An 18,043-nucleotide genomic window follows, 5' to 3' on the forward strand; every position below is an offset into this window, starting at 1 on the left:
TTAAATAGTGAAATGAAAAAACAAAATCATTTTAAGCTCTTTTGAAGAAATCTACTTTGCAGCAACAGTTTAAATAAAAAAATACAATGATCTGTTCCTTTCAAATCAAAATAGACAAAAAATATTGTAGCGCCCGACAGGGCAAGTAGTTAACCTACTCGTAGCCGGGCCATTGAGGGTCGGGTCAGACGATGTCACGGGTGGGCTTGCCCATTTCCATTGCCCCGAGGCGTACAGTAGATGGAGGGGAAATGGGAAAGTTTGTTGTGATGCCACCTGTGGTATGCGGCCAGGGAGTAGCCGCCGCTGCAGAATTCCTCGCCGGGGCATGTGTCATGGCAGCTGGGATGGTGTCGCTCCCCACAGGCGGAGTGGGCCCCGAGGCGGAGGGGGAGAGGTTGTGGCAGTCGGCACCAAGGCGCCGGGTGGCGACATCGGTAAGAAAATGCCGACACAGTCTCTGCGGGTTCAAGTTGTCGTTTACTCACAACTTCAGTCACCAGCCCAGTAGTACCGGTCACCGCCGTTGTGGGCTCTGGTCGATCCCGGATCCACAGATGGTCAGAACCGGGGCGGTAGTCTGTGGGCCCTTCCTAACTGTTACTGTGTGTGGCTCCTACTCCCCCTGGTGGCTGCCCCTCCCTCTACCCAGGTCCTAAGCCAGTGGATTGGGCCCCTGGTGTGATGGCATCCTATAAATGCTACACTATAGGCAACCCGTTTGGTACCCTGCCCTAGCCCAGTGCCCAGCGGGGAAGAGGCAACCGATGTGTGAATGTGGTGGTGAATGGTGAAACCGGCACCAACCTTCCCTGAATCCATGATCAGTACTACATCCAAATTGGAGTGCAGTACCCTGTGGCGACCAGAGCCTCCGGGGCGCCACAATATCACTCGATATAATTTTATAATTTTAATCTCCTGGGTCCCACTAGAATATTTTTTACCCAGCCCCCATCAATTATGTGCAACTGTGTCTTCTAATGTGGTAGTGGGGCCCTTGGACTCACTCAGGCTCCGAAGCCAGTAGTAATTGCTACATCTTGCCCACTGTAGTTACACCCTTGGATAAATCTATAAGCAGGCATATTTTAGAATACAACTGCAAAAACCCGTATGTCCTTCATTTGCAGACAGGATGATTTTGAAATGAGAAAATATTCATTCCCATGTGTTGATAGTGATACGATTTCATGGTCTATTTTGCCTTACAAGTGTAAGTCACGCATTAGTATTCTGCTTCTCTTCAATGTCCTTTCTTGGCAATGGACTGCGAAGACATAACACTGGAAAACATATGTCAAGCTACAGTATTGTGCGTCAGAGTCTGAAAGACTACTTATTTAAAAAACAAACTTTATAAAACCTAAATTATTGCATGAAAAACCCAATAAAAGTTGACATAGGTAAATAAAATAAGTCACATTCATTTACATTAATTATTGCAATTTAAAGTGGTTGTCCAGTTGTAAAGCGGGCTTTACACGCTGCGACATCGCCCGAGCAATCTCGTTGGGGTCACGGAATTTGTGACGCACATCCAGTCGCTTTAGCGATGTCTTTGCTTGTGACACCTATAAGCGATTTTGAATTGTTGCAAAAACGTTCAAATTCGCTCATTGGTGACATGGGGGTCCATTCTCAAATATCGCTGCTGATCGGTGTACGAAGTTGTTCCTCGTTCCTGCGGCAGCACACATCGCTATGTGTGACACTGCAGGAACGAGGAACCTCACCTTACCTGCGGCCGCTGGCAATGAGGAAGGAAGGAGGTGGGCGGGATGTTACGTCCCGCTCATCTCCGCCCCTCCGCTTCTATTAGGCGGCGGTTCAGTGACGCTGCTGTGACGTCGCTGTGACGCTGAACGAACCGCCCCCTTAGAAAGGAGGCGGTTTGCCGTTCACAGCGACGTCGGTAGGCAGGTAAGTAGTGTGACGGGTCCGCGCGATGTTGTGCGCCACGGGCAGCGATTTGCCCGTGTCGCACAACCGATGGGGGTGGGTACGCATGCTAGCGATATCGGTCACGATATCGCAGCGTGTAAAGCGGCCTTAAGGTACAAGTCTGCAGTTACTTTATGTTACTGCAGACTTTTGAATCTTCGCATCGTGCGCACTGTGCGCTGTGAGGATTCGCCGGCAACAGGAACGAGCAGTCATGTGACCAGCAATTTACTTATTTCCTAACTGCTGGGTATTTGCTCATTTGTTTTTTCCTAGGATTTGTCTGTTAATGGCCACAGTGTGAATGTGCACCTACACATTGCACTTATACAATTAGGTGTTCCAGCTCACTTCTTTGGTTTTGATTTCATTTTTATACCTGTACACACAAGGGCATGGTTCCCCATTTTTGGACTGTGCAATGAATCTATATACAGCCGGTGAAATAAGTATGGAACACTTCACCAGTTTTTTAAGTAAATATATTTCTAATGGTGCTATTGACATGAATTTTGCGTCTATAACAACCCATCCAATCCACACAGCAAAGAAATCAAACCATAGATGTCCATATGTAAGTTATGTATAATAATGATAAATGACACCTGGAAAAACTGTTGAGCGCATGAAGAAAGAGAGATGAAAAAGCCATGAAAAGTCATGACACCAGCTGAAATCAGTAATTATAAAGAAATACTACCACTTACTTAAAAGCTGATTCAACTGTTGGCCTAAAAAAGATGTATCATTACTAAAGTGCTACACAAGAAACATCTCATGATGGGTAAAATCAGTGAGCTGTCCCAAGACTTTTGAATCCTTATTGTTGCAAAACATACTGATGGCATTGATTACAGAATAATTTCTAAACTACTGAATGCTCGAGTGAGGACTGTTGTGGCCATAATCTGTAAGTGGAAAGAACATAATTTCACCATAAACCAGCAACAGCCAGGTGCTCCCAGCAAGATTTCAGACAGAGGAGGGAAAGTAATTATCAGAAGAGTTGTCCAAGAGCCAAAGATCACGTGTGAAGAGTTACAGAAAAATCTGGAATCAGCAAGTACAATTGTTTCAAAGAAAATAATAAGTAATGCACTCAATCTCCATGGGCTCTATGCATGGCTTCCACGCAAGACTCCATTGCTTTAGACACAGCATGTTCAAGTGCATTTAAAATTTGGTCAACAACATTTAGACAAGCCTGTGAAATACCAGGACATGTCTGGTCTGAATGTCTGGTCAGATAAGACTTAAACTTGGCTCTTTGGTTGCCATAATACACAACATGTTAGGAGGCCAAAAGGAACTACATATAACCCTCAAAACAACATATCAACAATCTGGTGAGAAATTCATGATAATGGCACACTTAGAACTATATATACTTAGAAAATTGGGGACATGCCTAATACTTATTTCACCCACTTTAGCTTTCGACGGGCAGGTGTTTAGACAGTCAGGCCTGGGTCCTTCTCTGTCCCCGTCTATTTTGAGGCCTGCTGGCATGTAGAGAGGTGAACTACAAGAGTTATGCGGGCATCACACGAGACGATCTATAGTGCGATATGTCGTCGGGGTCACGGTTTTCGTGACGCACATCTGGCATCGTTTACGACGTCGCCCCGTGTGACACCTACGAATGACGCAGAATGTTCACAAATTGTGTATCGTGTACACGTCGCTCATTTTTAAAAAATCGTTTATTTTTCTTTGCGCCGGTTGTTCATCGTACCCGGGGCAGCACACATCGCTCCGTGTGACACCCCGAGAACGATGAACATAGCTTACCTGCGTCCCGCGGCTCCCGCCGGCTATGTGGAAGGAAGGAGGTGGGCGGGATGTTTACGTCGCGCTCATCTCCGCGCCTCTGCTTCTATTGGCCGGCTGCTGTGTGACGTCGCTGTGATGCCGAACGTCCCACCCCTTCAGGAAGTGGATGTTCGCCGCCCACAGCGACGTCGCTCAGCAGGTAAGTACGTGTGACGGCGGTTTAACGACTTTGTGCGCCACGGGCAACTAATTGCCCGTGACGCACAAACGACACGGGCGGGTAAGATCGCTCGTGCGATCGCACAATAGATTGTATCGTGTGACGCCCGCATAAGGGTCCTTTCTGATTGGGTACCCTTGTTGTGGTGGCCTGAAGTTTGTGCTGTTTTGATCAAAATAGTGTCAATTATTAATATTTATTTACTTTTTGAAGGGTATTTGCTCATTTCTTTTTAATCTTAAGTGACTGCAGACTTAGAGCGGGAATCTGTCACCAGGTTTTTGCTCCCCCCTCATCTGAGAGCAGCATAATGTAGAAACAGAAACCCTGATTCCACCAATGTGTCCCTTACTGAGCTGTTTGCTGTCATTTTGATAAAATCAATGTTTTTTCTGCTGCAGATCTAGCAGTTATAGAGAGCTTATGAATATGCTGGACTACCTGGCAGCACACCAAGTAGTCTTCTAATGATAATCTACTGCTGATTAAACAGTGATTTTATCAAAACTACACTAAGCAGGCCAGTAAGCGACACATCACTGGAATCAGGATCTCTTTCCCTACGTTACGCTGCTCTCAGATTAGGTGTCGAAAACCTGGTGACAGATTCCCTTTAAGACTGAACAACCCATTTAGAAGGGTTTTGCAACTTTATTTTTTTTTAACAAATGTCATGGGGACAACACTTTGTGGCACTTACTAATATTTAAGTATTACAGGTTCTGCACTTGTTACTGCAGCCTCTCCAATAGACTGTCCACAAAATGGCAGCTGATGGAGGAACTTGTGACCACACCTGTCCATCAGCCGAATCCAATGAAAAAGCGCTTCAAATGTTTTCAGGTGGAGGAGGCTGATTGACAAGTCTGGTCACACATTTCTCCATTAGCGGCCGTTTTGTGGAGAGTAGAGCGTTGCAGTCTGGGAGGAAGGCTGTAGTAACACATATTGTAGGAGAACCTGTAATATTTATATAGAATTCCAATTCCAAAAATTCCAAAAATGTTGGGACTCGGTTTAAAAAGTAAAGAAAACAAGAATACTATTGTTTAGAAATGTCTTATAGCCATATTTTATTCACAACAGAACATAGACCATATCAGAAGGTGATAGACCTTTTTTATTTATTTCATATGAAACAAATTACTCATTTATAAATTGCTGGTAGCAGTGGGTCAAAATGGAAAACTGCCCTGTGGTCAGATGAATGAACGTTTGAAATTCTTCATGGAAACACGGATTTTATGTCCTGCAGACTCAAAAGAAGGACCATCCAGCTTGTTATCGGTGCACAGTTCAATAGCCTGTATCTCTGATGTTATGGCGATGGATTAGAGCCTATGGCATGTGCAGCTTACACACCCTCAAAGGTGCTATCAATGCTGAGCTTTAGGCCTCTGCCACACTTATGTGTTAAAGGAGTGGTTTGTTCCCCGTGTGCCGTTTTTGTGGCGCGTACGTGTTCTCCGTGTGTTATACATTATAACACACGGAGAATGGAAAGTCCCGCATACCTGCATCATCCGGCGCTGTCTGTGGCGCTGAATGACAGTGTCTGGCACAGGCCATGCCCCGCTGACGCTGCTTCCGGCCCCCAGTGAAGGAGAAGCATTGTTAAAATTCACTGGGGGATCGATGCAGGGGACAGCACTGTGTTTTCACTATTTTACACTGACACGTGTCTTTCTCCGGCGCGTGTCACACGGACCCGCATCCACACTACATCCGTGGGGTACGGGTGCGGGCCGTGTGACACCCGTGCTGCCGACACATGTCAGCAGTTTTAAAAAACGGACACACGTAAGTACGGAACGGACACACGTTCCGTACCTGAATACTTACGTGTGTCCAAAACAATAAAAATACATAGGACCACGTGGGCCCGTGTCTTCGGTACGTGAAAAAAAGGCCCACACGTACCGGAGGCACGTGAGTGCAACAGAGGCCTTATACAGTTAGGTCCAGAAATATTTGGACAGTGACACAATTTTCGCGAGTTGGGCTCTGCATGCCACCACATTGGATTTGAAATGAAACCTCTACAACAAAATTCAAGTGCAGATTGTAACGTTTAATTTGAAGGTTTGAACAAAAATATCTGATAGAAATTGTAGGAATTGTACACATTTCTTTACAAACACTCCACATTTTAAGAGGTCAAAAGTAATTGGACAAATAAACCAAACCCAAACAAAATATTTTTATTTTCAATATTTTGTTGCGAATCCTTTGGAGGCAATCATTGCCTTAAGTCTGGAACCCATGGACATCACCAAACGCTGGGTTTCCTCCTTCTTAATGCTTTGCCAGGCCTTTACAGCCGCAGCCTTCAGGTCTTGCTTGTTTGTGGGTCTTTCCGTCTTAAGTCTGGATTTGAGCAAGTGAAATGCATGCTCAATTGGGTTAAGATCTGGTGATTGACTTGGCCATTGCAGAATGTTCCACTTTTTTGCACTCGAACTCCTGGGTAGCTTTGGCTGTATGCTTGGGGTCATTGTCCATCTTTACTATGAAGCGCCATCCAATCAACTTTGCGGCATTTGGCTGAATCTGGGCTGAAAGTATATCCCTGTACACTTCAGAATTCATCCGGCTACTCTTGTCTGCTGTTATGTCATCAATAAACACAAGTGACCCAGTGCCATTGAAAGCCATGCATGCCCATGCCATCACGTTGCCTCCACCATGTTTTACAGAGGATGTGGTGTGCCTTGGATCATGTGCCGTTCCCTTTCTTCTCCAAACTTTTTTCTTCCCATCATTCTGGTACAGGTTGATCTTTGTCTCATTTGTCCATAGAATACTTTTCCAGAACTGAGCTGGCTTCATGAGGTGTTTTTCAGCAAATGTAACTCTGGCCTGTCTATTTTTGGAATTGATGAATGGTTTGCATCTAGATGTGAACCCTTTGTATTTACTTTCAGGGAGTCTTCTCTTTACTGTTGACTTAGAGACAGATACACCTACTTCACTGAGAGTGTTCTGGACTTCAGTTGATGTTGTGAACGGGTTCTTCTTCACCAAAGAAAGTATGCGGCGATCATCCACCACTGTTGTCATCCGTGGACGCCCAGGCCTTTTTGAGTTCCCAAGCTCACCAGTCAATTCCTTTTTTCTCAGAATGTACCCGACTGTTGATTTTGCTACTCCAAGCATGTCTGCTATCTCTCTGATGGATTTTTTCTTTTTTTTCAGCCTCAGGATGTTCTGCTTCACCTCAATTGAGAGTTCCTTAGACCGCATGTTGTCTGGTCACAGCAACAGCTTCCAAATGCAAAACCACACACCTGTAATCAACCCCAGACCTTTTAACTACTTCATTGATTACAGGTTAACGAGGGAGACGCCTTCAGAGTTAATTGCAGCCCTTAGAGTCCCTTGTCCAATTACTTTTGGTCCCTTGAAAAAGAGGAGGCTATGCATTACAGAGCTATGATTCCTAAACCCTTTCTCAGATTTGGATGTGAAAACTCTCATATTGCAGCTGGGAGTGTGCACTTTCAGCCCATATTATATATATAATTGTATTTCTGAACATGTTTTTGTAAACAGCTAAAATAACAAAACTTGTGTCACTGTCCAAATATTTCTGGCCCTGACTGTATAAAGGTTTTAGAACTACATATGCTCCCACCAGACAATGTCTATTTCAGGGAAGGCCTCGCCTATTTCAGCTAGACAAAGAAATGCTTGGGTGGTGAACTAGCTGCCTGCTGTTCAAACCTTTAACCAATAACAAACATTTATTATTACCTTATTTGGATAAAAATCCAATTTTTCTGTAACATTCATTATGGGCACTGTCATTGAGATGCAGCAGGGTCTTCATATTGCTTCCACCGAGATGCAGTTTGGGACCAATTCCTAATTTCTACCACAAGTCCATCTACAATTGTGTGCCTAAAGGCCAGATAATATGTGTGCCATGCTACATATGCCAGCCACACTTTGCCCTGTACTTCTGTGAGACATTACAATCAGCCTAGCAGATTGGCATATGGAACAGCTGTTCTGTAAGATCCAGTAATTCATTAAAGAGATTTTCTGAGTTACTTTATGTGACTGCAGATTGTTGAATTCTGTTGCACACTGTCAAGATTACGCTCTTTTCCAGCTTAAGTGCTTGTCATATGATTCCAATTGCATACCTGCGGTCACTTAGCTACTAAAATTTTTACTGCTTTTCTCATTGTTCCATTGAGAGTAGAAACATTAGTTGGCACGTGACCACAAGTATGCATATCACTTATGAGCTGCCAAGCTGGTATTAGAGTGGAATCCTGACTGTGTGCACATTGCACACTGTGACTGTAAAAGTATATGCTTAGCTTGGAAAAGCCTTTTCGCAATCATTTAAAAAGCAGCCACTGTGATTTTTGGCTTTGTCATGGCCGCATCATCTGGTCTAACTCTTCTGAGAAAAAAATGATTCAGAGTTGTCATTTCACAGTAAATGCAAGTTTTCCCCAAAATAGACACATATGGAGAACTGATGGATTCTCTCTAAGGCTTTGTTGTAGGAGGGGTTCCTATTTCATGTAATTGCTGTGTATGTCTCTCCACATTTTATTTACAATGCATAAAAATTACATGGTTGTAAATAGGGACCATGAGTAAAAGTTGCCATTACGTAAGGTGTATATTGTGTAACTATAAAGAGTGGGCTGTAAGTATCTCTTCTGGATTTGGTTGCCCACACACGCTTTATAAGTATAATGACAAGGACAGGGGCAGCTAATGTACGTTGTTGAAGCTTATGATGTGGTACTGTGCAAACCTCAAGCTATAACTGACATCTAGAAGGAGTTTCCATGCTAGTTAACTTTTCACATAGTCATCTGCAGACAGTTATCAAAGACATAAAGAAATGTTGTAATTTTATTGTGAAACTTTAACATTTTCTTTTTCATAGAAACAGATCACAGGGTTCCAACATCTGTTATTTACTGCATATACCGTAATCTGACTACATCTGCTGAATTAATAGTAAGGAATGACTAAAGCTTGCTTTACACGAGTCGATCTATTGTGCGATAGCACGAGCGATCGTACCTGCCCCCGCCGTTTTTGCGTCACGGGCAAATCGGTGCCCGTGGCGCACAAACTCGTTTAACCCCCATCACACGGGACTTACCTTCCGGACGACCTCGCTGTGGCCGACGAAAGTCCACTTCCTGAAGTGGGAGGGACGTTCGGCGTCACAGCGACGTCACACGGCAGCCGGCCAATAGAAGCGGAGGGGTGGAGATGAGTGGGATGTAAACATCCCGCCCACCTCCTTCCTTCCATTAAGCCGGCAGGTGCCGTGGGACGCAGGTAAGCTGTGTTCATCGTTCCCATGGTGTCACACAGAGCAACGTGTGATGCCACGGAAACAATGAACAACCTGCACTCATGAAAATAAGCGATATTATGAAAGTTAACGACGAGTACACGACTCACAATTTGTGAGCGATACTGCGTCGGTCGGAGGTTTCACACGAGACGACGTCGTGCGCTATGCCGGATGTGCGTCACGAAAACCGTGACCCCGACGACATATCGCACGATATATCGTCTCGTGTAAAGCCCGCAGAAGACCAAAAGACCGCTGTACCTGACATAGCTGTAGAATTGGGTGGCATTGCAGGGCAAACATTCCCTAAGAGCATTCCTAACTCATCAGTTAATCTACCAGTACATATCATTGTTTCTTGTTTCCTTGACTGTTAAAAACTATTCAGACATTGGCTGTCATTACAGTTTCTATAGAGATTGACCAAAGTTTTAAGCAAATGGAATTGAAGGGGTATTCCCATCTCCAAGATCCTATCCCAATATGTAGTAGGTGTAATAATAATATTAGAAAATACCTCCAATTAGAAATTTAGTATACTTCTCCTGATATAGCCATGTCTCTTACCTCATATGCAGGGCATTGCAGCTCATGTATCCATGGTTACGACCACGAACAACTAACTGTCTCTATATGAGGGGAATTAACCATCGATACCTAAGTTGCAGAAGAGCTATAATACTTTTCTAATTGCAGGTATTTGCTAATATTATTATTACACCTAAAACCTTGGAGATTGGAATACCCCCTTTAAATCTGGGAGGCAGGCAAACATGTGTAACATAACCCTTCTATAGAAACTGCCTTTGCATCATTCATTTCCATAGCAAAAGCACCAACCCAAAATTGCACACTTAATATATATATAGGATATTCCATGCGAGAAATTGCCAAGAATCTGAAGATTTCCTACAACGGTGTGTACTACTCCCTCCGGAGGAGAGAACAAACAGGCTCTAACCAGAGTAGAAAGAGAAGTGGGAGGCCCCGCTGCACAACTGAGCAACAAGACAAATACATTAGAGTCTCTAGTTTGAGAAATCGACGCCTCGAAGGTCCTCAACTGGCAGCTTCATCAAACAGTACCCGCAAAACGCCAGTGCCATATATATATATATATATATATATATATATAAATATATATACAGTGTATATATATATATATATATATATATACACTACAGTTCAAAAGTTTATGGTCACCCAGATAATGTTGTCTTTTCCGTGAAAAATCATACTTTTATTAATCAAGTGAGTTGCATATTGAATAGAAAATATAGTCCAGACATTGACTAGGTTAGAAATAATGATTTTTACTTGAAATAATAATTTTCTCCCTCAAACTTTGCTTTTGTCACAGAATACTCCTTTGCAGCGATTCCAGCTTTGCAGACCTTTGGCATTCTAGCTGTTAATTTGAGGTAATCTGGAGATATTTCACCCCATGCTTCCAGAAGCACCTCCCACAAGTTGGATTGACTTGATGGGCACTTTTTGCGTACTATACGGTCAAGCTGCTCCCACAACAGCTCAATAGGGTTGAGATCTGGTGACTGGGCTGGCCACTCCATTACAGATAGAATACCAGCTGCCTGCTTCTTCCCTAAATAGTTCATGCATAATTTGGAGGTGTGCTTTGGGTCATTGTTCTGTTGTAGGATGAAATTTGCTCCAATCAAGCGCTGTCCACAGGGTATGGTATGGCATTGCAAAATGGAGTAATAGCCTTCCTTATTCAAAATCCGTTTTACCTTGTACAAATCTTCCACTTTGCCAGCACCAAAGCAACCCCAGACCATCACATTACCTCCACCATGCTTGACAGATGGCGTCAGGCACTCTTCCAGCATCTTTTCAGTTGTTCTGCATCTCACAAATGTTCTTTTGTATGATCCAAACACCTCAAACTTTGATTTGTCTGTCCATCACACTTTTTTCCAATCTTCCTCTGTCTATTGCCTGTGTTCTTTTGCCCATATTAATATTTTCCTTTTATTAGCCAGTCTCAGATATGGCTTTTGCTTTCTTACTCTGCCCTGAAGGCCAGCAAGTCACCTCTTCACATTAGACCTTGGCACTGGCTTTTTGTGGGTAGCATTTAATGAAGCTGCCAGTTGAGGACCTTTGAGGCATCGATTTCTCAAACTAGAGACTCTAATGTACTTGTCTTGTTGCTCAGTGGTGCAGCGGGGCCTCAAACTTCATTTTCCACTTTGTTTAGAACCTGTTTGTGCTCTCCTCTGAAGGGAGTAGTACACACCGTTGTAGAAAATGTTCAGTTTCTTGGCAATTTCTCGCTTGGAATATCCTTCATTTCTAAGAACAAGAATAGACCTTCGAGTTTCACATTAAAGTTCTCTTTTTTTTCTGGCCATTTTGGGAGTTTAATGGAACCAACAAATGTAATGCTCCAAATTCTCAACTAGTTCAAAGGAAAGTCAGGTTTATAGCTTCTCTAATCAGCAAAACTGTTTTCAGCTGTGCTAACATACTTGCACAAGGGTTTTCAATGGATTTCTAAACATCCATTAGCCTTTTAACACAGCAAACACAATGTACCATTACAACACTGGAGTGGTGGTTGTTGGAAATGGGTCTCGATACACCTATAAATATTTTGCATTAAAAATCAGACGTTTGCAGCTGCAGCTAGAATAGTCATTTACCACATTAACAATGTATAGAGTGTATTTCTGTTTAATGTTAGCTTCATTGGAAAAAAAATGTGCTTTTCTTTCAAAAATAAGGAAACATTTAAGTGACCCTAAACTTTTGAACTATATATCTTCAACTTAAATTATTTGAAATAAAAATAAAGTATAAAGCCAAAAATATTGGGGCACTTATACATTAAAACCTACAATAGTTTTTATGACATTGTATTCTAAATCCATAAGCATATAATATGAAGTTGAGCCTTCCATCATAGCTAAAACAGCCTCCATGATTCTGGAATGGCTTTCTACAAGATTTTGGAGTATATCTGTGGGAGTTTTTGCCGATTCATCTTCTAGAGCATTTATTAGGTCAAACGTTGATGTTGGCCTAGAGGGCTGGGCTCACAATCTCTGCTCTAGTTCATCTCAAAGGTGTTCAGTGGAGGTTTGGTCAGGGCTCTAGGCGGGTAAGTCTAGTTCTTCCACTTCAAACTTATCCAGATATGTATTTATGGACCTTCCTGTGTCCATTGGGGCAAGGTCATGCTGGAACAGAAAGGGATCTTCCCCCAAAAAGATTTCCATAAAGTTGAAACATACAGTTGTCCAAAATGCCTTGATATGTTGAAGCATTCTGGTGATCCTTCACTGGAACGATCTGGACTCTACTAGGGTGCCAACCTCCACATCTAGGCAGGGTTATGTGATAGGGCAGAATAGGGAAAGTATTTTTCTCATTTTTGCCCTCCCTAGCCTCATCTACTCAATCAGGAGCAATAATAATTTATATTAGCATTTGTGCATTAACCATGTCTTATGTCACTGTATATCTGATGATATGGGCTGCTAACTTCTGGGATTGGGTTCAGGGGTGGGCATATAATTTGTGCAACCAGTACAGCTGCACAAGGGCCCAAGAAGTAAGGGGGGCATTACCACCTCCAAAGCAGGTGGAATTGTGCATTTTGATGAGCTTTTTGGGTTGCAAAGGGCTCATTTTTTGTTCTTGCACAAGGACCCCATTCTGTCTGTGTCCGTTAGTGATAGGGTTAATGTAACTATTCAGTTCCATCTCCTGAGTCTCCTCCCTTTTCATGCATCCTGTATGTGCTGTATTGGGAGATATTTACACCACATGCAATCTATTATAGTTATATTTTTGGGGCCATATTTTAATGTATATCTAATAAAATTATATATTTTTTAAATGGGGTATTTTCATCTTATTGGTTCTAGATGCTCATGTTTCCCTATTGATATACAGCGTTCTTGTCTAGTGTTTTTTATACTTCATACAGTGTTTTTAAATGTCTTATATCAGATCTTTAGTTGAGATTGCAATTCTATTTTAGGCTGAAAGGAAAAATGGCGTTGTTGGTGTACCTTGTTTTACTCGTCCTTCCTCTTGTGATGTCAAAGTCATCTTCACAGAACCCCGGTTGCAGAATACGGATCACTTCCAAGGGTCTACAGTTTGGTGAGTAAAAATCATCAACCACGCTCCAGTCACTATGTCCACAGGTTAACCATCCAAAATATAACAAGAGTGTACTAACGCTAGCTAAAGCCATGACAGCCAATACAACTATAGACGATATATTGAAAAATTATGGGGTTTTTACTTATTTAGTCCGACAGTATATGAAGCAGACACTGTGGTTTGGCATCACTTTTTTAACCATGCCTTATGCTACCCTATATTTAGAGGAATCTTCTAAGCAGGCTCCTTACGTTATGCTCTTTGCTTTTCATTTCGGGCAATTTAAGGGAGAATTTCTGGTATAAATACTGTAGCAGCATATTACGGTGCATGCCATATTTGCACAATAGCTTGAGTTTTTTTTCTAATGAGTGGAGCTTACCAGGAGGGTTCATTGCTGGCTTAGATATGAGTTTCCAGTGCATGAATTGTGGCAGATGCGTCTTATTTCTTAAGAGGCATGGCTTAAAGGGGATCTATCAGCAGGGTGTTGTTATGTAATCGGAAGACAGCATGCTATAAGGGTTAACAAAGGGAATTCAGCAATGCCTATTTTGTCAAGGTCTGTGGTGTTATTTACAGTATTTGCAATGTTTGTTCTAACAGCATGGTTGTGACTAGCTGACTCTTGCCATGTTTTCCATCACGCCCCCACCTTTGGCACCTCCTTGTCAATGTACAATGTCTGTAGAGACCAAGGAAGAAAAAATTGGGAGTTTTTTATGACCCATAAATGATTGCAGCAGTATAGTTATAACAAATACTCAAACTGTTTGCTAATTTAGTCAAATTTTATTAGTCATAATAGAAAACAGTTCATTATATCAAACATACTCAATGCATAATCAAACATCATAAAAATTGCAAATCCAAGCAATGACAGGAAAGAGTGTGGACACTATAAAAAGCCCCAAAAAAATGGGAAGGGGAACCGTATAACAAAGCATACACTGACGCAGCCAGTACGAGGGTAAGAAGTATATACTTATTATAAAAGTATCTGGAGCAAGGCTCAAGTATAGATTTAAACAGTGGAACAATTCCAAGCTATGCTGCACAACAGACACTAGGTGGCGCTCAAAAACAAAGAACCACACCAGTCTGCCCGTGCATTCAGCAAGATATCTAACCGCACAGTGCTCCAGACTCACCCATATTGAATAATGTGATGCTCAGTCACCGGGTCCCTTCCCTCACCCGACGTACGTTTCGAGGTAGATCTTCTTCGGGGCCCCCGAAGAAGATCTATCTCGAAACGTACGTCGGGCGAGGGAAGGGACCCGGTGACTGAGCATCACATTATTCAATATGGGTGAGTCTGGAGCACTGTGCAGTTAGATATCTTGCTAAATGCACGAGCAGACTGGTGTGGTTCTTTGTTTTTGAGCGCCACCTAGTGTCTGTTGTGCAGCATAGCTTGGAATTGTTCCACTGTTTACATCTATACTTGAGCCTTGCTCCAGATACTTTTATAATAAGTATATACTTCTTACCCTCGTACTGGCTAGGTCAGTGTATGCTTTGTTATACGGTTCCCCTTCCCATTTTTTTGGGGCTTTTTATAGTGTCCACACTCTTTCCTGTCATTGCTTGGATTTGCAATTTTTATGATGTTTGATTATGCATTGAGTATGTTTGATATAATGAACTGTTTTCTATTATGACTAATAAAATTTGACTAAATTAGCAAACAGTTTGAGTATTTGTTATAACTATACTGCTGCAATTATTTATGGGTCATAAAAAACTCCCAATTTTTTCTTCCTTGGTTTCTATTGTGTATTATGGGAGTGACCCGATGATAAAATAATGAGGTCCGTTTTTCTCCTTTTTCTGGTGATTAATGTCTGTAGAGAGCCTGGTTTTGGCAGAGTTAACTTTTTCAGCTCTGCTGCATTGCTAAATCTAAAAACTATTATTTTTTTAAGATCTAAGACTTTTTCTATGTACACAAAAGGCCAATTTCTCTCACATATTGTTCACAGATTTGTCTAAATCTGTGTTAGGCTATGTGCGCACGTTGCGTACAAGCCCTGCAGAAATTTCTGCAGCGATCTGAAGAGCACATGTGCGCTTTAGATCGCTGCAGAAATGTCCGTAGTGAGCGCCGATTCCATGCGCTCTGCCTGCAGCTCCTGCCATAGACAGAGCAGGAGCTGCCGGCAAAGCGCAGGAAAGAAGTGACATGTCACTTCTTTTTGCGCAGCGCTTCGGCAGTAGCCGAAGCGCTGCGCTCTTAAACGCCACGTGCGCACGGCCCCTGCACAGTCTCCATAGACTGTGCAGGGGACGCAGGACGCATGCAGTTACGCTGCGCTACAAAGCGCAGCGTAACTGCATGTTTTTACGCGACGTGCGCACATAGCCTTAGTGAGCACTTCCCCAAGGCACACCTGTGCAATAATCACGATGTCTAAGCAGTATCTTGATATGCCACACTTGTGAGGTGGATGGATTTTCTCAGCAAAGGAGAAATGCTCACTAACCCAGATTTAGACAAATTTGTGAACAATATTTGAGAGAAAAAGGCCTTTTGTGTACATAGGAAAAGTCTTAAATCTTAGAGTTCAGCTCATAAAAAATGGGAGAAAAAACAAAAGTGTTGAGTTTATATTTTTTTTCAGTGTGAAATGTTAAACATATTTGGCTGTCTAACTGGAAATGCGATTACAGGGAGAAAATTAAGTAATATTCTTCTTGCAGTCACTTGCTTCTAGTTATCGGTTCCTGGGTCAGGGCAGTAAACAGTCACTATACAGTGTGTGCACTGTAATCACTTCCCCTGCACCTTGACTGCACAGCAGTTTGTCAGTCAAGGGGCTGTTGATGCGGTTACACTTTGCGCACACTGTGTAGTGTCTAGTGACTGTTTACAGCACTGCTCCGCCCCAATGACCAAATACAAGCAGCTGCAAGGAGAATAGAACATCATTTTCTCCCTGTAGCTGCACTTCCAGTTTGACTGCTGATCATGTTTAAAACAAATGCTGATCAGTAGAACAGGAGAAGATCAGGAATGCTGTTCTAGTGATTGGTGGGGATCTTTGAGGTGATGGCCCATACTTACTACCTCTCCTGTGGATAGGGGATATTTTTTTTGTGGGAATAGCCCATTATGACCATCATTTCCCACAGAGCAAGATCTACTACACCTGCCAATTTCAGCAGGGCTAGATGACTTTCTTAAGTGGATGGGCGCATTCCATCTCTCTTCAGCTCACATGGGAGATCAGCCATCACCAAAGATGTCTGTCAGCAGCTTACGTCTTTCTCCTTGCTGAAAATATATGCATACTTGGCCACACTGAAAATGTAGATGTATAGGGGTCGGGAGAAAAAAATGTTGCTTTTGACAGCTATTGAAGGTGTATGGGCAGCTTTATGTTCAATCTTAGGCAGTGGTTTTCCTGTATAACTCTGCACAGTAGATATGTAGGAGACATCAATTGTATATATGCTTTTGCCTTATATTATCCTTTGAAAGATGTCTTTCAAATGCATGGTAGGTGAACAGATGTTGATAGTATTAAGTCTGTCAGAAGCCGATAGCACCAAAAGGTTATCTCAGACAGACTTGGCACAAGAAACTCTGGTAGATCCCCGGCCTTCAACCTTTAGTCCACATATGGGACTGGACTTCCTGAGGTACACTGAGATGCTTCCACAAAGTGGTTATTGACTGGAGGAGCGAGTCTGGGGCAAAGAAGGTCATACTATACAAATCTACAACAGGAAAAACAAACCAGGGACAGAGTTATAAGATAAAACTGTAGTCTGTGAAATATACAAAGTTAAATACCGGGAGGTCAGACAAAAACGGAATGTAGTCAAAGACAGGTTAATAACAGATTGCATGTCATCAGGTCGCAAGCTAGGTCGGGAAATGGATGAAGGTCTAGTTCATAACTAGCACCAGAGAAAAGGAGAACCAAGCAATATATAGCCACAGCAGGGAGGTGGTTACACTTTCTAGACAGCACACATATCCATTAGCCTAGCAATAATGGCCATGACAGCTCCCCAATCACCAGCGCCTCCTGCAGAGTGAATACAATGACACCTGGAGACAGACAGGCAATGCTACTGTGACGCCCTGGCGCCGCCAGGTGGTCACAGAAAAATAGTACACCCCATATAACACCATCCCACACTGGGTTCCATCAGCCACAAAATCCTAGCCACCCCCGAAAGGACACACCAGTGGGCAGGACCAGGCAGATTGGGAGCGCCCACCTAGGGGTCTTCAGGATCCAGGGGCGAGAAGAGTCTAAGTTAAGCTCAATTTGAAGTTGGAGATCAAGGCTGTGCCTAGTGGAGGGTAGCCAGGGTAGTGGCCCTTGTCTACTGGCTAGGTGGCAAGCAGTGGACCGTGTCCAAAGGCGACGGGAGTACGGTCGCGGGAGATCCAGAGTGGACCGGGACAGGGTCAGAGCCCGCCGGTACCGACTGCGGAGATCCGGTCCCGAAACCGTGCACAGGCAGGGTACCTGGACCCTAGTTGGAAGACGGTTGCAAGCCCCTTCTCTAATTCACCAGGCCGGGAGCAGGTTTCAAGCCTAGCTCCAGAAGTGTTAGCCCAGATGGAGCGAAACGGCAGGCCAACGCGGGGGATAGGGTATCCGCAAACACCCACT

General features: G+C 43.2%; 1 protein-coding gene across 1 annotated transcript in view; it reads left to right on the forward strand.

Annotated features, from left to right (window-relative positions):
• The window catches only part of PLTP (phospholipid transfer protein), a 62,049-nt gene that overhangs the window by 12,628 nt on the left and 31,378 nt on the right, over positions 1–18,043 (forward strand). Inside the window, exon 2 of the mRNA XM_075349757.1 lies at positions 13,282–13,406. Within this exon, the coding sequence (XP_075205872.1) occupies positions 13,295–13,406 (112 nt within the window). The 5' untranslated portion in view covers positions 13,282–13,294. The remainder of the gene's footprint in view (positions 1–13,281; positions 13,407–18,043) is intronic.

This window comes from Anomaloglossus baeobatrachus, chromosome 5 (assembly GCF_048569485.1).
Source record: "Anomaloglossus baeobatrachus isolate aAnoBae1 chromosome 5, aAnoBae1.hap1, whole genome shotgun sequence".
Classification (NCBI taxonomy): domain Eukaryota; kingdom Metazoa; phylum Chordata; class Amphibia; order Anura; family Aromobatidae; genus Anomaloglossus; species Anomaloglossus baeobatrachus.